The following is a 22,819-nucleotide window of genomic DNA, read 5'->3' as shown; positions in this document are numbered from 1 at the left end:
AGACATATACTATTCTGTCAGGCGTTAGTAAGGTCTGATGCTGTTCAGCCGGCGAAGGCTTACTCACGCCTAAATGTCAGGCTATATATCCTCAATATACTTTTAGTCTGTTCTCTTCCGCATGAAATGTTGGAAACTAGTAACAATGGTACATTTTGTCTTCTTGGTCTAAAATTAAGATTGAATTCAGTGAAAATAACAGAAAATATGTACAAATGTACCCAAATTTTTTTTTTTTTTTTACCCAAATATTAGTGGGAAAAAAAAATTGGTGCCCATTTGTAAAGAGGCACTGTCACCAGAACTGTATGCATTGTACTCTTCCATCAATGTTCTCTGAATAGTCTATTGTTACATAACACTCTTTACACTGCCTAAACATTGCTTGCATCATAACTAGTACTTTATGGTCATATAAACTTCAACTAGGACCGAGCATGATCCATGTTGATAGAAAGCATGCTAACTGGATATGTCTGCTGAAAAAAAACTGTTTCACAATGGTGGTAGTTTCCTGTATTTAATTAATATTTCCTTGAAAAACTTATAAAAATATTTCAAAATGTTCTTTCTTTTTTTTTTAGATGTGGATCAACCTGAAGTAATATGTGAGGATGTGTTGCTTGGAAGCACCGAACAATGATTCTGTTAAACGAATTCATTTTATTTTAAGTCTTTGTGTCTTGTATCATAATGTCAGATTTGTCAGATACTTCTACGACATCCCTGTCACCGAGGAAGGGAGGCAATAAGAAGGGAAGATCGTTTATTTCTCGACTACCATCATTTCGAAGGAAAAGATCAAAAACAAGTGATTCTTCAGATCAAGATTCGCCTGTGAAGGAATCAAAAAAAAAGAAGAAAACATCCAAAAAATTAAATAAGCCGGAAACCATGGCAACTGCTTTTTATGCAACAACGAGATTTACTCCATATGTTCGCCCACCAGGTTCACAGAACTACAAAGGACCATCGTTACAAAATGTACAAAAGTTAACATCTACTTCTGAAAGAGTTGCTTTGTATGAGGACAGGCTGTCTGTGTTAAAGGAGGAGGAAAACAGATCTAATCCAAAAATAAAACCCAAAATAGAGAAAGATAAAAATGGCAGTTCTCCTCCTAGAGTTTTTGGCGAGGAAGTAATAGCAAAAAGCTCACGATTTGGTTTTCTTGGTGGTTCTAGGAGTTCCCAGAGTTCTATATCAAGTAGTAGTAGTGGTAGTGTTGGATCGGTATGTCCCATCAATGATGAAAACAAAGAACCGAGAGATTCTCCTTCAGTTACTGTAATCCCAAATTCTATTCAACCTAGTAGATTACCGACAGCACCATCTGTAAACCCAAATCTTGTTCAACCCAGTAAATTACCAGCACCCTCATCAACAACAAATGGTAGTAAGGTGCCCATCTATGGTTCTTCAGCCTCCCGTGCAATATCATCATCCACTGCTAACAAACCAACTGTGACAAATGGGGGAAAAGTGTACATGAAACTGCCCATATATAAAAGCGTATTTGGGGAGAATACTCGATCTGCGCAATCTGGGACTGATATAAAAATATCTCAGAAAGATACTGGGCTGAAGCAGGTATATGCCGCTAATTCTGTATCCGCTGTCTCTAATCCAGCATCTAAACTTGTTAAAGGAAATGAACATGCATTAGATAAACCCAAGACTGGAATACGTGTTGATGACCCCATACTACCCACAAACAAAATCTTGTCTCCATCGATCATAAAGTCAAACAATGAGATCCTAAGTCGAGGTTTTGATGTCTCAAATAGGATTGAAGGAATCAAGAAAATAGATGGACTGTCAGGAAATTCAATCCAGTCAGAGGATTTACCAACACCCCCCACACAATCGGATTTCAGGGTAGCCATTAAAGGTATGGCAACAAGTACTCCACGGCATGAAGTGCCAAAGCAGAATCTTGTATGTGAACTGAATCAAGAGAATGAAAGTCCTGGCGAGGAGTTGCTCGCTGCTGTAAGGTCAAAAATTGAGAAAACACTGTGCACTGGCATGAGGACACTGTCGATTGATGACAGTTGTGCTAAACCAACAGAAGATGGAAAACAATCAAAATCTGATCCTCAAAATACAATTTGTAATGAAACATCATCTGTGAAAGAAACACAAAAAACATTTGTGAAGGATGCAAAAACGCCCTTCAAATCTCCAAATTTTGGTGAAGTACCGATACCAATTCCGTTAAAAAATCCTAAAATAAGTGAACTGCAAGGTGAATTTGATTCTTGTGACATGGATTCCCTTGCTTCTGATGACTTGATGTGTGATTATCATTTCCTTGATGATGAGGAAGAGACGTTTTTAAGTAGAAGTGTAGGACCAGTCGATAATGGAATGAAATCTCGACTTGAGGCACGTGAACGATCAGCGAGTGTTGACACTGCTATTGAAGACAAAGTAGAAAAAAGGTTTGTTTTCTGTTAATTATTTTTTATTTCATGCATTTGAGTGTCAATTTTTTGTTCTGCTTAAATTTGTGTAAATTGATTAAAATTTTTTGTCATTTTCACTGAATTCAATCTTAAAAATGTGACATTGCTTCTAGTTTTAGGTCAAAAAATGTTCACTACATTTCATGTGAAAAAGAGCAGACTACATTGTATAAACTATTTTGTGAATGTTGCCTGAAGATGACTTTGGCCCACAAAAGGTTAGGGTTAAATATCTGCATGTTAATTGCCTAATTTGCATAAATTAGCAAATGCTATTAAGTAATGTAAAATCTGTATTAGAAGCTGCAACTTCTATTATAATGGCACAATGCAACAGATAGGATGCGGCTTCTATTAGAGCACCTGCACAGATGAGAAATAATGAATTTTTGGTTCTCAATTGAATAAGTGCGATTTCTAATAGGGATGCAGTTTCTAATACAGATTTTACAGTACATGTCCTAGATTTCACTGAAATTTGGTGCTTATATGCTTTCTGATATAGACCTGATTATTTTAGGTTTGAGACTGTGCATATTAATTACCTAATTTGCATGTTTAAGCCACCATTAAGTCACTCAGTTGGGATTTAACCTGTGTTCAGTGTTTGCATATGATGTGTTGCATGAGCTGGATGATGATCTTTAGATCAATTCGTTTATGAGGCAATAACCTTAAAGGGCCGCAGTCGCGTTCCGCGTCCTGTTCGATATGAAACTCATAACGACGTATACAACGAGTGTAAAATACATTGTTTATTTACATGAAATTCAAACACGCGCTGCGCGACGACCACCGCGCTTTAATCATGATCTATTGATCATGCTCATGTCATGTTGCTCTGAATGATTACGGTAGATTCTGTTTACAGTAAAAACTATAATATTAATCTCATTAGCCTTGTATTTTTATTATACAATTTAAAAAAATATTCACAATGAGTTTGGTATTTTAAATTCACTGCAGGTTTTTTTTTAGAAAAAAAACTGCAAGAGGGAGCACTGCAATTCAGCAGCACCACCAAGTGGGGAAAATACGGTTCTCCCTAGTTTTTGAGTTTTTGATAATTCTAAGTTAAATTGGAGCATTCTATGGCTTCCTTGGGCCAAAATTACTATCAGACAGGTCACATTTAAAAACTGTGGCCACATGTGATCCTTGGTCAATAAAAATTTTATGATTGCCAGAGCATCTGCTCCCAGTGTAGAGGTGCATGGCCATGGCATGAGGGCGCTGCATGCCTGTTCGCTTATTTAAAAAAATCCCTGCACTGTTTTTTTGTGAAGAAAAAAATACATTTTATGGTTACAAATGTATATTTGAAATTCACTGGGTTTTAGCATATTTAGCATATGTGTATGTGCAGCACAGAATAAAAAAAATCTAAACTCTGAATCTAAGAAGTCGGTTAAATTTTCTAATGGTAATCTTATTGACTTGTATGATACCATGTGCAGGAATATGTCTGGGGAGAAGACAGCAGGGAGGGTTTAATGCTTGTCTGCTGTAATAATACTGTAAGCTGGGCTCTATGTAATATATAGTCTGTCTTCCTTTTCCCATCATGCAGTGTACAAAATGGAGTGAATTTTTTAGCGTATATTTTAGAATGTACTGAAAATTGTTTCTGGTGATTCAAATCACGCTTAATCAGTCTTTAGGCTGTTTTTTTTTATTTAACTTATTCTGTTATCAGTATGATAAATACTAAATTTGATGAATTTTTTAAAACATTAGCATAGATAATGTTTTACTGAAATTCCCATTTTTAAATTTGGATATTTTTACCTCTGGTTGAATCTGCTGGTATTCTAGTCACAAGTTATTTCTGTTCTCCTCTCAACTGAGTTTAAGGATTCTTTTTGACTCCAAATCAATAACAGTTTGAAAAATGTTTGGTATTCTGTTATGTACATGTGAATGTTTTAAGTAGGTGTTTGATGTCGTAAAAATCTGTGGCAATTATATCTGTGCTCTTGTGATTTTATGGATGTTTAAAGGACCTGTCTGGAGCAAACTGTCAGGGAGGGACAACATGTAAGAACTTTCAAAGTATAAAAATAAATAATTAAATACATGTATCAGTACTTGTAACACAAAGTAATTTCCAGTAATTAGTAATTTAGTTCACTATCAGAATTCATCTCAAATCCAAATACCGGTAGTATTCCTACATGTATGTAACTTAACACAAGTCACCTAAGTGATATTATAGCTCTTTTGACCAATTCCCAAATTGATAGCGTTTGCGGATATCGCGTGACCCGAAGTCAACACCGGCAGGTAGGACAGATTTTGAATGTTCTAAATGCGCACAGTCACAATACACCGCTCATCAATGTCTTCAACTCGCAGCATAAAAAATCCCCTCGAATAAAAGTGCCTTATCATCTTTCAACCAACTTGTGTCAGCCTCTGAATATTTTTCGTCTGAATTTGTTTCAACTGGTAATCCACGTTTCTCAGCTGCCCTATTGAGTTATTCCAGCTGGCCCCTTTTGTACATGTTTTGTGCTATCTTTTAAAAACAAATACAATGTATGCTGCTGACTTCTTCCAGGGTTGCCTGTTTATTGTTATTTGACTTTTTATATTTTTGTCCTACCCTTGTCAGTTGCTAGGTAGGTTATGAATACGCATCCTTCGGTGACTGGGAATTCTTACCACATATACATGTACTAGTAGTTTGTCTATGCATAAATTACAGAGGTTTATTTATGGCTGAAATAAGTAATATTTAAATGATTCAAGATACATGTATAACAAATGTAATTTTTGGTTTATACATGTATGTGTGTCTATTGGAGATGTGCTTTTAATAGAGGAAATACAATATTTTCTATTTTCAAACAAATTAACAAAATATTTAATTGTTTTTGTTTTCTGGCAAACTTTTGAAATGTTAAACCTAAAAGCAGATCTAAGTCACACTAAATCAGATGTGCATAATTTTAGTGATGACTTACTACAATGTTGGATTATAAAATAAATTTGAGGAGTTTTACTTTAAGTCTAAATAAATAAATAATAAATGGTTTAACAGCATTTCATTTTCACTAAAAATTTGGTAAAAAGTAAAAATATTATAATGGTAATTGATTTTTCTAGCTTCACTGTCATTGAAGATGAAAGGGTGGACATGGATGTCATTGTACAAAACATAATCAACTTTATTTTAAGATAGCTACAAAGACGGCAGAGTTATTTTGATCGTGATGTCACTTCTCTAATATCTTCTGTTTCATCAATAACTTTAGCATAGTAGTAAATTTGTTATATTGGAATATACCCGGTAGTTGTGACATAATCCTCACTACATGGGACATACAGTTTTTTAGCTCCACTGTCGACTTTGTCGAGCGGAGCTTATCATATGAGTAATTATCCGTCGTCGTCCATCGTCTGTCGTCCGGCGTTTGTGTCAATGTTTTACTTTTTAGCTCCGCTGTCGACTTTGTCGAGCGGAGCTTATCATATGAGTGATTGTCTGTCATTGTCCGGTGTCGTCCGTCGTCGTCGTCGTCGTACGTCGTCCGTCGTCCGTGTCAATGTTTACTTTTTCGACTTCTTCTTGAAAACTACAAGCCTGAATGCTTTGATACTTGGTGAATATGTACCTTGGATAGACCTCTCTTAGATTTGTTTATTTCATGATGATAACTTAAATTCTCTAATTTTGATGAATATTTTTGTCATTTTTGGTAAAAAGTGATATTTTCGACTTCTTGTTGAAAACCGCAAGTCCAATTGCTTTGATATTATATATATTGGTACTACATGTGGACCTCTCTCAGGTTTGTTCATTTCGTGATGATATCTTTAATTTTCTAATTTTGGTGAATATTTTTGTCATTTTTGGTAAAAAATGATATTTTCGACTTCTTGTTAAAAACCGCAAGTCCAATTGCTTTGATATTACATATATAGGTACTACATGTGGACCTCTCTCAGATTTGTTCATTTTGTGATGATGTCTTCAATTCTCTAATTTTGGTGAATATTTTTGTCATTTTTGGTAAAAAATGATAGTTTCGACTTTTTGTTAAAAACCAATAGTTCAATTGCTTTGATATTACGTATATTGATACTACATGTAGACTTTTCGCAGATTTGTTCATTTCGTGATGATATCTTCGATTCTTTAATTTTGGTGAATATTTTTGTCATTTTTGGTAAAAAGTGATATTTTCGACTTCTTGTTGAAAACCGCAAGTCCAATTGCTTTGATATCACATATATAGGTACTAAATGTGGACCTTTCTCAGATTTGTTCATTTCGTGACTGATGATATCTTAAATTCTCTAATTTTGGTGAATATTTTTGGCATTTTTGGTAGAAAATGATATTTTCGACTTCTTGTTAAAAATTGTAAGTCCGATTGCTTTGATACTATACATATTGTTCATTTTCTAATGATGTCTTCAGTTCTTTAATTGAAATGTGCATTGCTAACAGCGGAGCTATTTCAGCCGATAGGCTGCTTGTTTAAATTATTTTGTAAAATTAGATTCATTGTTATAAGGCCCACAAATAGGTTTTGTTTCTTGTTTATCGTGCACTAAACCTGTGCCTCACACATTTTTTTTTCAATTTTGCATAACAGTGAAGTGCGCCACCTATGGTAGAATGGAGAAATGTTTGTTTTCTGTTTCAGTCCAAATCTTTGCATGTATGTATGCATGTATGCAAATTTCAATCAAAAAAATTAAAATTAAAACCACATCAATTTTTCCTGGGATGAAAGAGCAAATATATATTTTGGGGGTTTTAGTATGGCCAGAACAAATATTTAATGCTGCTACATTTCCATTTTTTAGAGATGTGCTTTAAATAAAACAAGTACAGTATGCTCTTCCTATAGAGGAATTACCGTCTACTGTAGACCGCAGACAAATTGTGTAATTTGTCGCACTGATTTTTAAGATACTGATTCACATGGACTTTTGAGAAATGTCCTAAAGCATACCCTCATATATGTATATGTATTGGTAATACTGTATCAAATTGACAGAATATAAATAAAATGTGAAAAAAATAAAATAAACACTTTAATGTGTTTGATTCCAAAACTGATAATTGCATTGACCCAGCGAAATCAAAGTCCATGACGAGATAGTGACGTAGACATCTCAATCCAGTTAGAGTCTGCTAGCATATGGTGGTGGATTTCTTGTTGCACATATCAGTATGGACATTTTGAGGTATACTTTGTGTTTTTGTTAAATATTTTATGAGGGCAAGATGTAAAAAATTGTAATACTTTAAATCAACCTGTTTCCAGCATTACATGTAAATTAACAAAATACATAAAGCCCCATTCTGACTGTATAATGAAGTCAACCTAGAAATAAGGTGATCGTTAATATCTCTAATTAGCATACAGGTAACACATATGAGGTTAGCCTGCATGTTTCACTGTTACAAGATGGAAAACCTGTCAATTTTTTGACTTTTTGTGAATATCATAGTAATGATTGCATGTCAATTTTATAACAATTACATGTTTTCCTTGAAAACTTAGTTAGAATCGAGGGCAGTGAAAAAAAAGTAGAAATCTCTTGTGAATAACTCTCAATCACATCTTTGACATTAAATAATGTATCTGTTATCTGTGTATAAGCAGGTTTCCTGTATTTACTTCTACACTGTCTTCACACTTTAATGGACAGACAGTTACCTTCCTGAATTTCAATAAGCACACGTCCATGAGTCTGTCCACGGCACTTTACAAAGGCCTGTAATAGAAAGCTATAGAAATAGCAATATATATTCGTCTTGTTTTCATTTAAAATTTCTACTGTATTACTTGTAAACCCTATTTTGGTGAATTAACCCAATGATTTGCATATGTGAAATAGAATTAGGGTATTATCATATTACAAGTTTATCATAAACTAAATCATAAACTAAAAATCAGCATATAAATGTGTACACACGATTTCTGATGTGCAAAGATGATAAACATTTTTGACATGGGTAAAGCCACTCTATACTGCAATACATGTATTCCCCAGAACGTACAATAACATAGACAGAAAGTTTCAGTTCTTTAAAACAACTGACATCTTTATTCAATATGGTAGAACAGGAAACACTCAACTTGAAAATACATTCGTAGAAAAACATGGCGGTCCACACGTTGCTTTGTTTCTCGTGACCTCACTATGACCTAGAAATGATAGGTCGATTGAAAAGCCTATCAACTTAATCTGTACATGTAGGTTATTGACAAAATGGTTAAATAACGAGTCATTTGTCTGTTAGCAGTGAAAAAATCTAGAAACTCAATAACTACAGTGTGTATAGAAATTCTAGAGGAAAGCGAATAATCTAAACTACATATCAAAGTATCATTACTTCACATAAATAATAACTTTGTTCTGCTTTGATGTCTAATTAGACAATTCAAATTTGTTCTGCTTGATGTCTAATTAGACAATTCAACTTTGTTCTGCTTGATGTCTAATTAGACAATTAAACTTTGTTCTGCTTGATGTTTAATTAGACAATTCAAATTTGTTCTGCTTGATGTCTAGTTAGACAATTCAAATTTGTTCTGCCTGATGTCTTATTAGACAATTCAACTTTGTTCTGCTTGATGTCTAATTAGACAATTCAAATTTGTTCTGCTTGATGTCTAATTAGACAATTCAAATTTGTTCTGCTTGATGTCTAATTAGACAATTCAAATTTGTTCTGCTTGATGTCTAATTAGAAAATTCAAATTTGTTCTGCTTCATGTCTAATTAGACAATTCAAATTTGTTCTGCTTGATGTCTAATTAGACAATACAAATTTGTTCTGCTTGATGTCTAATTAGACAATTCAAATTTGTTCTGCTTGATGTCTAATTAGACAATTCAACTTTGTTCTGCTTGATGTCTAATTATACAATTCAAATTTGTTCTGCTTGATGTCTAATTAGACAATTCAAATTTGTTCTGCTTGATGTCTAATTAGACAATTCAAATTTGTTCTGCTTGATGTCTAATTAGACAATTCAACTTTGTTCTGCTTGATGTCTAATTAGACAATTCAAATTTGTTCTGCTTGATGTCTAATTAGACAATTCAACTTTGTTCTGCTTGATGTCTAATTAGACAATTCAACTTTGTTCTGCTTTGATGTCTAATTAGACAATTCAAATTTGTTCTGCTTGATGTCTAATTAGACAATTCAAATTTGTTCTGCTTGATGTCTAATTAGACAATTAAAATTTGTTCTGCTTAATGTCTAATTAGACAATTCAACTTTGTTCTGCTTCATGTCTAATTAGGCAATTCAAATTTGTTCTGCTTGATCAACAAACACACCTGTGGTTTGTATCTAACTGTGACACCTTTCCACAATTTTTTGGAATAATAACTTTATCAACTAATAAAATAATTAATAATAATGTGTATGTAAATTAGAGGATAGTAACTCACAAATTAGAATGACTCCAGTTTGAACGATTTTTTTTAAAACATTGGTGAAATTTTCAGTTAAAAAAAATAGTTTCTCCACATACCGCGATAGGCCCACTCACCGCAAGTATTTCATGGTGAGTGGCAGTTTTTCACAGAAATATTAATTCACTTGAAACAGGAATAATTTAATCTTCCCAACTGTAGCCAGGCTACCCACAAATTAGCAGTGTAACAACTGTAATAATTTTGAGATAATTATTATCTCATACTTTGTTTTCTTTTAATTTTGGTTAAAGTAAATATATAATATACATTTAAAATAAAAAATGACATTAATCCATATTAAAGTTAAATGGCTCAAAGTTAATCACAATTTATAATAATACATAAAAGGTAGTACCCCGGTAGATGATCTTGTGTTGTAGCGCCCTCTAGTGGTCAGTAATGTTTAATAAACAGTATTTGTTTAGACATTTAATACATACATGCATATTACCTCGTATAAAATTGTTTTTTAATATAAATAAATACATAAATAAAGAAATATATAATATAAATACATTTTATGTTTAAATAGTCAGTAGAAACTCACTGTCAATGTGGCAATTTATGAATAACAATATAGTACTACATTTTGTATGTGTGGTGTGTGTGAACGTGATAACAAAAGGAATAACCACATCAGCCAGCATATTGCGATAATTTGCATATTATACCATGACATCATAGTTGGTATTGGCATACAGCTGCTTACTGTGGGTATAAAACCATGCCGTGTTTTCATTGTTCTTGTCTGTAAGTTGAATTTCACTAATTTCAAAATCAATGTTATTGTTATTCTGCTGTTCAAATCGTCCTGAGTTTTAACCACATTAATCCATATATTCCCTGTCATAACTCCTGTCAATATCAAACCATTTTGGCAGTGCTGTGGGTGTGGTGAATTTCAGGACAATTCCGTTTAATTTTAAATTTATCTGAATACTTTATTTCTATATTTTACTTTAGGGGATATTAATTTTCTATTTATATTCATTTTTATAGAAATGTATTTTTTTGGGATTAATTAATATTTAGATAGAAATGGTTTGAATATACTGGTTAGGTGTTTTCTGTATGGCTGTATGAGAACCAAAAAATTATTCATTCTATTTTAAAATAGCCAGTATTTGACAGTATTATGACTGTATGCATCTGATCTGCATATGATCATGTACATTGTACATTGTATACAACCTGTTGTGTTGTGGTTATATTGTATTATATTGCATAGCATATGTACTTATTATATTATATATTTGTCTATGAATGCCAAAATGGAATATATTGAATTTATTTTAAAACCAACATCGATTTAATCTTTTGTTTTTATAAAAAATTGTGCATGTTACCTCATCATTTGACCTTTGACACAAAAGTGCTTGTTTTTTATTATTATTTGTTGATTCATTGTTTTTTATTTTTAATAATAATGAGCTAACTAGCTGATTTACCTGTAATATAATTGTTTTAATTTTCGCTATTAATTGTTATATTCTGTCATGTCTGCTTGGTAATTGATTAATTAGACTTAATTACTCTACTTTCTTTGCATAGTGTTTAATACATTGTCTATGTGTTCTGTATAATCTGTCGCACTCAGCTTGTTTTTACACATGCTGCACATGCATAGTAACCATGGTTGGCAAGAACCGATTGTTTGCACCCAAAAATAAAATAATGATGTTGTTCCCTGTTATTGATTAAACATGTATGTGTTCTTGTTCATATCATCAACAAGTCACTAAGCATTGGCATCAGTAAATTACATGTACATTTATCAGCGTACAATTCGCTTGCTAGTTTGCAAAAATCTAAACAAATTATGTGACAGCGCGACAGCCTATAATCCTGTGTACAGGATTTTATAAATTTACAAAGTTAAATTCAATTTTTGCACAAAACAAGGTCACCATTTCTTTTGTTCTTTTGGTACACAGATTTTATTTTTCATGAAATGTGGACTGAAAAAAAAAAGATTTCCCACATTTCGAAACTGAAGTCAACAATTTGATTTATGTAGAAATGCATACCTGGTTGCCATGGAAACATTCATTTTTAGAATGATTTTATGTATAACTTGGTTATTCTCGGGGGAGGACATCAAGGTATTTTCACCGCTTGGCAACCATCACGGTGAAAACAAAGGCCGAAAGACTCCCCTGAACAGTATAACAAGATTAACTCTGCATGTGTAATGCATATAAATTTGATTGTTCAGGATTACTTCAAAGTTGAGTTCCTGTTGTTTTCTTGAATTTTCACCGGTTCTTCGCTCGGCGTTCCGCATTCCTCCAGAGCACATAGCCCATACAGTGGTGTGTGGAACGTTTTGTGACGTAGCTCCGCCCCTGAGGATAGATGTATTCTCATGAAAGTTTTAGAAAGACACAAGTTTTTAATTTTATTAGATTTTAGAGATGTGGATCCAGTTGCAATGGAGATAATATATTTTTATAAAATTCTTCACCATTGCCAGATAGGGTTGTATTTCTGATTGGTTGAGTGAAAATTCAAGACTCAATTTGGTCTTACTTTTTCAAAAAAATCTAGAAGCTTATGTGAGTTTGATAAATGTGTTTTGACAGAAGAATACATGTTAATACAATAAATAGAGTTATTAACGAGGATACATGTATGTACTTAGCATCTATGGCAGAGGTTTTCGCTTTCAAATTTTCTTCTAGTTTAAAAATAATATAATTTACAAGAGTCAGGAGTTTTAATTAGACAATCATAGTTTAGTGGTTGTTCCATGTGCACATAATAATACCTGTGATACAATGTATCACAATGTTAGGTATTATTATGTAACATGTACATATACATATATGTACACTAATTTGTACGTTGTTGAAATCTAAATTCTAAAAGTCTCTTATTTCATATCTAATCATACATATACCTGAGGCTTTAACCAGAGTTGGTGAAATGAATCCAATCTTAATCTCCCCATAACCACATTGCAGTTTATCTGGTTTTTCATCAAAGTGAAATTGAATTCATATTTTGACGTCAACATTCTTAAAAGCGGTTTAATTAAATCTGTGTATTTATCAAGATACTATGCATGTATTATTCTTGTCTTGGTGATTGATGCTTACATTGTAACATAATATTTAATCACTAAAAAATAAAAAATACACTTTGCTTCTCCAGTTTTAATTTCCCTTAGTGCTTAGATGGCTATTGAGTTGAATGTAGATACTATAGTGAAGGCTTACATTCCTTCTGTACATGGCAGATAAAAAATGTATTAAAAATAAATTATAATTCTGTGTTAATCAAGAATATTTTCATGTTCTAATTTTTATTTACTTACATATTTAGATATGGCATGTTGTAACAGCTGTTCAAATCACAAAAGCATGTCTGTACTGCTATCTAGGAATCTGAAATGATTCTGGTTTTATAGTATGAAAGTTGAATGTAGAAAATTGATTTAGTTCTGATTGGGTTGTTGTACATTAAAATTAGTCTATTTTGTGTGCTCTCAGTGTCATACAAATATGCATAACATTTTTGGCACCTTGGTTGATGATGTGTGTTTTTATTGGAGCATGTACATATTATTAATTTGCTGTGACTGATTCAAATAATTTGTTCCATGGCTGTTACTAATTGAGGAGATTTGAGCCAAATATTATGAATACCGGGGGTATATGTTAATTATTAGCACTAGCTGTTTGAGTTATTGGTACCACAGACCTGGAACTGTCTTGATTACCCCTAGTATAGTGGTTGTTGCTATGAGCTCACTATCGATAATAATATGGCTACAATCTGTGGTAAAATACACTAATCTGCATATTCAGCAAATATTGTCAATCCAAAAAAATGTTAAAAAATAAAACAAGTTGTTTCAGTGTTTTGCTTTTAAAGGTTATATTTTCATTATTGTAAAGTCATTGTATTCTATTGAATTTCAAAAAGTCAGAATTCACACACAAATTAATTGTATTTGGATGTACGTGTTACACATAAGCTCTATCCCCAGTCTTAATTCATTTCAAACCGTATAATTTGCTACAGAATTGCTTAAATACATTCTTGATACTTTCAGATAACTTTATGACAATTAGCTATTTCTAGGTTTAATGTATTCATGGAACTATTTATAACCCAATGAAATTAGATTAATTTAATTGTTATTCAGATCAATTAACAGACACATAATCCATTTGCAGATCTTGAAGCCACAGCGGTTGTACTTGGTTAATTCATAAATGTCTTTGATTTGTTCACATTTCAGAGGGTCATTGAGAAAAAAGAAGAAAGAGACAGGAACTTATGGATCCTTACCCCGGATAACCAAGAAAAAGGAAGAGCTTGTATCCAGTAATGACACATTGGATGAATTGAATACGTTAATGGGAAATGATAAATATACCCAAAGGTAAGAGTGTATGACTAGGGCAAAAATGCGTTTCCACCATATTGGATTTTGGGTTATATCAGGAATCAGCTAGAATTGGGACTGACTATTAACAGATACATGTACTTCTTGAAGTGGAGAATATTCTGCATTAATTAGAGGAAAATATTGCCCAGGTTGCTACTGTATTTACTCTAATAGAAGCGCTTATAAACAGAAAAAATGTTATTTATTATATACTGCATCATAATAATAATATTTATTGCATCTTTAGAAATACAGTATTTCTATCAGTACAATCAGTGTGACGTTCATGAATAAGGTTCTAATAATCTCTTTTCTCTCACAAGGTTGTATTTTCTTTTCCCTTTACCTCTGAGGAAATGTACATTATTCGGGTTACAATTAAACGTAGCTGATTTTTAATGCGTCTTCTGTGTGATTACAATGTTGTAACCTCGTTAAGTAGCTACATTATAATGTAAATTCAAATTAACTGCGGTAAGGAATATTGTTACCATGATTACCCAGTTAACTTTTCACACCTTGTCCATTACAATGGAAGAAAAGGAATTGAAAAGAAAAATGCAAATGTGTTTACATCACCATAAACAATTATATGTAATTATGCAAAATTATATACATGTATGTAAAATGACTAGTGCTAGATATTTAGGATCTCTGCCCCTATGCTGGTATCTGGCAGTATTGGAGGCCATCATACGTTGTACATGTAAATATTTTTGAGTTAGTATGACATGTAAATGTATATATATGCCCCCTCCATTACATGTCTGCCCCCTCCACAACATTTTTTTGTCTTTGGGTGCGATTGCGACGATGTATATGCCATATCTTTTAATTTCATGATTAAGACATACCCGGTACATGTACAAACAAAAATATAATTGACTGAATTTAAATATTTTGATTTATATCCACTTTATTGTTTTACTATTTTTTTTTACCTAATTATTACTCACCAAGTATTCTGAATGTTTCATCAAAACAATGTAATGCCTACATGTATTTGTATTCAAAATGTTTTTTGATATGTTTTTTAATGTTTTATCGAGTTTTAACTCATTGTCGCTGAGCTACCTGGTAGTTGGAGCATGAAGCTGACTTGTTATTGTTTTATTAATCACACTGTTCTTGTTTCTCTGAAACTTCTGTACTGATTTAGCTTAATCATTAAATTACAATTCCAAGTTGCTCATTTTTGGAAACGTTAAATCTTACACTTTTTTTTTACTAAACACTGATTTTGTTATATTTTCCTTTACCTAGGTTTAAACAGCTACATCTGGCTGCCAGAGGACGTAGTTACAGTACTCCCAGTTCATTTCGCCCTCCGCGTCATATGTCAATGCCGCTAGACGATGCAGACGCTGTGGAAATTGATACCCATTCCTACAGACAGCTAGTAGGTGATGTCACTGGAGTCAAGACCATGCTCTTAAGACTAAAACGAATGCTACAGAATGTGAGTAGTAGATTAAATGTGGGGAGGCATATAATGTGAAATTTTGAGCAATGTTGTAATTAACCATGTCATCCACAATTGCTGAATCGTGGTGGCCTACTTTAAATTGCGTTCAGCGATTGCTTAACCCAGCATTCCATTCAATTCATGTTTAAACATTTTTTATTTATAATATCAACATCAAAGAATACATATTTCAAATACATCACACCCTACAACCAGCTCATATCATTTGCATATCAGTCATTGATTAACATATTAATTTGCATATTGTCAGAAACATTATTGCAAACTTCTAGATTGACATTTCTAAACCAATTTCCTGATTTCTTCATATTCATTACGAAATACACAAGTATTAATCCTGCCTGCTGTAATTTTCCATGGACTTAACTGCATAAGGGATAAAAGTATCCAGTGGAATACTACACGGATAGGACCTTTTTACTCATTTGCATATCAACAGTAAATATACAGATTGTATTTTAAGTGGTGCAACAAAGTAAACTGCACTACAAACATTGTATGAACTAGAGGATATTCAATGTGAAGCTTAGATGAAAATGATGAAAGTCATTCATTTTAGATCAACAATCTATATTAAACGTTACCAACGACATAATTTAAACACGATCAGGTTTTTAAAATATGAAAAAAAAAAAAAGATTACAACCAAGTTAATGCCATAGGAAACAATTGCAGTTTATTGTGTGAGTACCGGTAAAGCACATTTCATCTGTTATCATCATGAAAGCTGTTTCAGTACTTGTTTCACCTTTTAAAAAGTGCTATTATAATTGCTTCGCAATACCTGTGATTTTGTTTGTTCAAATATAACCACATAAATGTGACCAAATCTTACTCAAATATTGGTTTAGACACAATTGTGCATTGACAAATTGACATTGTTATGAGAAGCGGTGTGAAAACTAACGGTCAAGTAGTCGCTATTTTGGTCATGTGATGGAGACTGTATAAAATTATGATGCACAACACACACTGTTATGGGGAATGAGAAATGAAATTAGAGTGAGAGGCATTCAGGAAAAGCTTGTAGCTTCTCAAAATAGAAATTTTTTTTTGGCATTCCGCCCGGGGCCCGGGTAAGTTGTCAGCTTCTACCATAATCTCTTTGGTTCTCTTGACAAATCTGGATTTCAATAAAGGGCATCATCCTCTGGAGACCTGTAAGCAACCTGCCATCTTTTCAGTTGATATTAAAAATAAAAAATCAGAGAAGTTACAGATGTTGCTTCTTTGAAATTCATCATGTCGTGAAATCAAGGTAAATAGATCTTACTAAAATTTTGATAAACATTTAATTTACTTTTAAAATGCATTCTTTGAAATCAGCCATTTTCAGAAAATGTCAGAATGTGTTCATACTGAATTGTGGTCAACATGTGATATATCACCTATATAACCTACTCACATTGGTAAATTGTAAACAATATAAGGAAATTTGAGAATTAGGTAGAAAAACATAAAAATAAATATTTTTAGTTCCGTGTCCATGACAACTATTTTATAAACATGGATGGCACCAGTACATGTATGCTACCAATCTCTAAACTTTCAGCCAATTTGAAGTTAAACTTTTGAAGTTATATGTGAAATCATTTTCTCAATTTCTGACAACAGATTCCATGATGTCATACTTTACCCATAATCCTTTGCTTGAAAATCAAGATGGCTGACTACATAATACAGATGATAAGTTGAATATCTAGAGAATGAAAAGTGATATAAAAAACTGTAAATTGCATTCTCCTACATTTGTGGAGCTTTTTTTTAGAGGTCATTATGTTGTTTGAATTGATGTTTCCTTTAATTTGGTACTTGAATGGTGATGTGAAATTAAATACAGTTCATAAATATATTAAATACAAATGTATAGCCTAATTATGTATGGGATAATTTTCAACCTTTTTGATCTGTGTGAATGTTTACATGGCGTTCCTGTCAGTTAGGGTCTCTGTGCTTACAATTACATTGTTTACATTCTCAATCATTTTGAAAAATATATATTTCTGAAAATGTTCAGCACTTTGGGAAGAGTTGGTACATAATTATGTAAATAACATATCATAACACATTGTTGGGGGGGATGCTCATTATGTTCAGTTTTCCAGATCAGAAAGCAATGATTTCTGATTGGAAATACAAAATTTACAGTTGAAAAAGGTCACAAAATGTGCATATACTTGCAAATACTGTGTGATTACTTGGGCCCTTTGCCCCAGGTCACCAATGATCATCTTCCACTGTACTCGTCTCTGGGCCTTCCTTCTCAGGTCGTGCCAGCTGTTACTGATGTTCCTCATCTCTGCCTCAGTGTCCCTTCTCCAGCTGTTCTTAGGCCTTCCCTTCTTTCGCTTGCCCTGTGGGTTTCAGGTTAGAGCCTGCTGTGTGATGCTCGTTGGTGGCTTTCTGAGAGTGTGATTGACATTCCTTAAAATTACTACCCTGGGAAAAAATGCATAAAAATTGCACACACTCCAACAAATTTTGGTTGTGAGAAATTGGTGTGAACCGCTCAATCATGCATTCTGGATTAGAATCTGAACAGTATTCATCTCAGTGCTATAGTAGTTAGTATCTGCCGTATGGTTATGACATATCAGATCAAAACCTGTTGGTCTTGTATTTCCAATTCAGAGAGGTTACTTTATTATATAAAATTAAATTGAAGAGGCACAGTTGCTGTATAATATGTGTTAAAATTTCATTTATGCAATGTACATGTATGTGAATAGGACTCATAAAAACACTACACTATGATGATATAATACCAAACACTAATGTTACTTTTCAAAGATGTATCTATTTAGTTGATCAGCAGTGTTAATTGAAAATTTAATCTATAATTAAATAATATACTGAATGAATGATTTTTTTTTTTTTCAGGCTGATACCATGTCTCCATTTGACCCAGTTTTAAAGGTAAACATCTGGTTTTTGGTGCATCTTTTGTACACAGGTTTTAAAATGTCAACCATTACAATAAACCATTTTCTGATCACTGCGAGATCCCGTGTAATCGAACGTAAAACAGAATAAACAATAGCTTTGTAGTGGTGTCAAACATAGCGCTGGATTCGAACGTGAAAGTATTTCGGGGAATATTTGTATGCTTACAATAATAATGTGTTGTACACATTTGATAATGATCAATTTTGATGTAAGGGTATCTGAACCCAATATTTCCCTGTCAAATATCAGTCTTTTGACTTTGAGATCAAAATCAAATCGTTCGTTTTTTGCGGCAGATGTTCAGTCTTTCACACAATATGCAAGATCTCGCAGTTGAACGGAAAATCACCAATTTACTGTTAATTAACTGTTAAATTGTGTATTAATTTTTGACACTGATAAATAATTAGTGAGAGTTTGGGGAATGTAAAGTGCCACCTAAAATGCCTCTGTTGGATATGCGCTTCAAATAAAGAAAATACAGTATATGTGTCTTCATTGAAGATGTGCTTCTAGTAGAATAAAATACAATAAATCCAGAACTTTTGATTAGTGTCATATGGAACTAGGTCGAAAACAAATTCATATACTGTAGAATACCGTATTTTCACTTGAAATATATTTTCAGCGAATGGATAGATCAGTGAAAATAAAATCCAGTGAAAATACCTTTTTTTCCTATATTGTACATTCACCTCATCACAACTTAGTGAGAGTAAACTTTATATAATAAAAGCCAAGTGTCTTTATTCCAAATAAAATGAAGTATTTTATAGCAACTTGAAATGATTGACATTTGTTCAATATTACCTAAAATGACTAATTTTCACTGGGTTTAAATTTCGCTGATTTACCATTTCAGGCATATTCAGGGGGTTTTAAATTCACGGTTTTATCATTTAGATAATATGTCCTATGCTGAATTTTATATATTTTTCCAAGTCAGCGAAATAAGCAAAATTAAAACCCAGTGAATAATTTACCCTTTTTTAGTATAGATTTTACTGTGCTGTAGAATAATTCATAATATGGGTCAACTACTGTAAAATACTTAATTTTCGCTTGGAATTAATTTTTGCTATTATCGCTAAAGGAATGATTAAGTGAAAATAAAATCCAGCGAATATACCTTTTTTTCCTTTATTTTACATTCAACTTGTAAAAAAAATCAGTGAAAATAAATTCCATACAAAATACCCAAAATGTCTTTTCAGCGAAAATTTATTCCAGCTAAAATAAATTATTTGACAGTAACTAAAAATAGGACTAACATAAGTATAGAACATTACCCAACGTCTGAAACAGATGAAATGTAGAAAACATATCCAAACCATAAAGATCTCTATTAATTAATCTATTACCCTCTAGCATGTTGCTTTATTGCAGCATTTCAGTGATAGATTAATGAACAATGTTATTATATTCCTGCAGGCTATGTCAAGTGCCACCAGTAGCCCATATGGCAGTGAACCTACCAGTCCAGAAGGAAAGAAATTACCACCTGGATACAATGTTGATATACTTTTTCAGGTTAGTCAGTGTAAAGATTCATCTATTAGTACATAACATTTCCTTCATTATTTTAGTTTACACAGCGACCTGTTTCACATTTTGAGTGCCCAATCACTAACCAGGCTGCAATCTTATCATGTGCAATGCTGTCTTCCAAAGTACCATTGCGAATTTTTTGAATTTGGTCTTCCTAATTTATAACGATCAATGATTTTAATTTTGTCATTTTCTGGTTCAACAAGATTAAATGATTTAAATGTCTTGCGATTAAATTGTCCTGCAAACATTTGAGTTCTGAACAATCAGTTGACTGTAAGGCAATTACCTTGTCAATGTAGTTGATTTACCCATGTTCATACGCTGTGTCATCATCTTCTTTTTTCAAATGCTAAGCATGGAAGTTATCTTCTATTAGATCTTGGCAGAGATAATGTCATAATACCAATGGTAAGAACTCATTGCTGGAAATTTTATAAAATAATTTCAGATTAAAATTGTACACTTTTTTTTTCCAGGAAAATCAAGAGTTAAGATACAAAAAATATCAGTTAGAGTGCCAGGAAAAAGACTGGATAAAATTAACAAATGAAAAAGACAAACATATCAAGAATTTACAAGACCAGGTGGTAAGTATTATACTGGGAATTGTGGGTAATTTGGTGATTATTTGCCAAGCCGTAGGATAGCCAATATGAGGACACAAACCAATATATATTTTTTTGCTGTAATTTTACATTTTTTACTTTAATGATACGAAATCTAACACACTCTGGTAATCACTGTCATCTTGTAAAGTTTGTTTGCAATTGTGCTTACAAATGTCAATGGCCTATAAAATACAGGGTATTCCTATTTTAAACTTGCATGAAAGTATTTTATTTAATCATTTCATTTAGATTTTAAGTGGAGGTGCAGAGCTTAGCATATGTTTGTCTTGCACCCTGAGGTTCTGGGTCAATTTCTGTAGCCCACTGTTTTCTAAGCAGTATAAATCAGGGTACAATCTGTCTGGGTACAATTTGACAGCTTTTATATGTAGCACTTGTGCTTTTCAAGTCTAGTATGCTTTGCACCTTTAAGCTGAGAATATACGTTGTACTGCCCTCTATCAGGTTTAGTGAGAGAGGTAGTTTCTGTATGTGGTTCGTGGCTTTAGGATGTTTAGTTAGAGCAGTGTCAAGTTTTGTCAACATTTCAGGTAAACTTTTCCATTCATCTGCGCGTATAATGAATAGCAGTGTCATTGTTTTCTGTTTGCGCTACAGAGAAAGTTATCTGAGCAGCTAAGGAAAGAAACCAGTGATACCGGAGTCCAGACTGATATACAATTGGTATGTATTGTTGCAACTTTAATTCAGAAGTGCAGTTGTTCAATCCGATATGGCCATCTGATGGCCATTTTTGTAAAAGATGTGGAAACAATGAATGAATGCAGTGTAGAAGTGTTTTGAGCCCTTGATATGTAATTTAATGTCGTTTTCTATTTATTTTATTTAAAATTGAAAAGCAAAAATATTAAAAAGTGATGAATCCATCAATAGTGGGAACCAAATTAAAAAACTTTCATTTGTTTCAGGATTCGAAGGTGAAAAAACATCAATTGTTGCCTAAGACGTCATTACAGGGGACTGCAAATACTGATGAATTATCGGCACCGCAAATAAACTGTAATATAACATCGAAGAATTCGTCAGAGGCCAATGCTAGAATTAAAAGTGGTAACAAACTGCGGAGACTTGGACAGGACAAGTCTTCTCCCACGATAGAACTATTACAGAAACCCAAAACAGAATCCAATCGATTTGGTGCTCGAACATATACCGGGAAACAACAGTCAACACATCCTAGAACTGAGAAAGAGGCTGTGTCCTATCCTGGGAGAGAAAACAAAACTGAATCTAAAGTCAGTAAGGACAGTAACAAGGCTGCCATAGCAACAGTCGTGGTGGTGAGCAAGACACAGACGACACAGCCAATGCTATCTAGGTAAGGACTGTAATATCTTTTCTGTTTAGATGGTTTGAAAAATTTGATTTTATTACGACTATGAGTAAAGTCCTATGCAGAATAAAAAGTTTGTTACACCCACAATTTTGCCCTTCCCAGCAAGACTTATTTTTTAGATATTCTGAGTCATGTTGAAATCTCCCAAATCAAGTTGAGTCGACTTGTTAATTGCTGGGGATGGGTCGGTCTTCAAGAAACATGAATCTCTATCAACTTGTGCGTTTGATTTTAAACAGTTGGAGAATAACTATGGGTCACTAATTGTTTAGATTACCCATGATGCATGTTTGGAGGGGTGTATGTGTAGATTTATTAACATTGAGCCATTTAACACTGTGAAACACTTGAGAGAGTATGTGTATTAAGTGAGATCTCAGTGTTTTCAGCATTTTCTGTCATTTGTTTAATTTGAGCACCAAGCATCCATAGACTCTTGCTTTTCCTGTGTGTTTACTAATGTCCGCGTCTTCTTCCAATTAGACCAGATGGCTGCTGCTTACTGTCTTTCTCTTTCTATCTAATATTGCATCAATGTTTGTATCTACATTC

General features: G+C 32.9%; 1 protein-coding gene across 4 annotated transcripts in view; it reads left to right on the top strand.

Moving 5' to 3' along the window:
• Positions 1 to 22,819, top strand: part of LOC100371016 (uncharacterized) — a 35,608-nt gene that overhangs the window by 3,645 nt on the left and 9,144 nt on the right. For all 4 annotated transcript variants that reach the window (XM_085493862.1, XM_085493860.1, XM_085493861.1 and 1 more), the window contains 8 exons: positions 585 to 2,444; positions 14,170 to 14,313; positions 15,583 to 15,778; positions 18,686 to 18,721; positions 20,183 to 20,281; positions 20,779 to 20,889; positions 21,529 to 21,594; positions 21,840 to 22,249. In XM_085493862.1, the coding sequence (XP_085349988.1) occupies positions 694 to 2,444; positions 14,170 to 14,313; positions 15,583 to 15,778; positions 18,686 to 18,721; positions 20,183 to 20,281; positions 20,779 to 20,889; positions 21,529 to 21,594; positions 21,840 to 22,249 (2,813 nt within the window). In that variant the 5' untranslated portion in view covers positions 585 to 693. The remainder of the gene's footprint in view (positions 1 to 584; positions 2,445 to 14,169; positions 14,314 to 15,582; positions 15,779 to 18,685; positions 18,722 to 20,182; positions 20,282 to 20,778; positions 20,890 to 21,528; positions 21,595 to 21,839; positions 22,250 to 22,819) is intronic.

The sequence above is a fragment of the Saccoglossus kowalevskii genome, chromosome 19 (assembly GCF_978046115.1).
Source record: "Saccoglossus kowalevskii chromosome 19, keSacKowa6.1, whole genome shotgun sequence".
NCBI classification, from domain to species: domain Eukaryota; kingdom Metazoa; phylum Hemichordata; class Enteropneusta; family Harrimaniidae; genus Saccoglossus; species Saccoglossus kowalevskii.
Note: the sequence above shows the minus strand (reverse complement) of the source record. Positions and strands in the feature narration are given on the sequence as shown.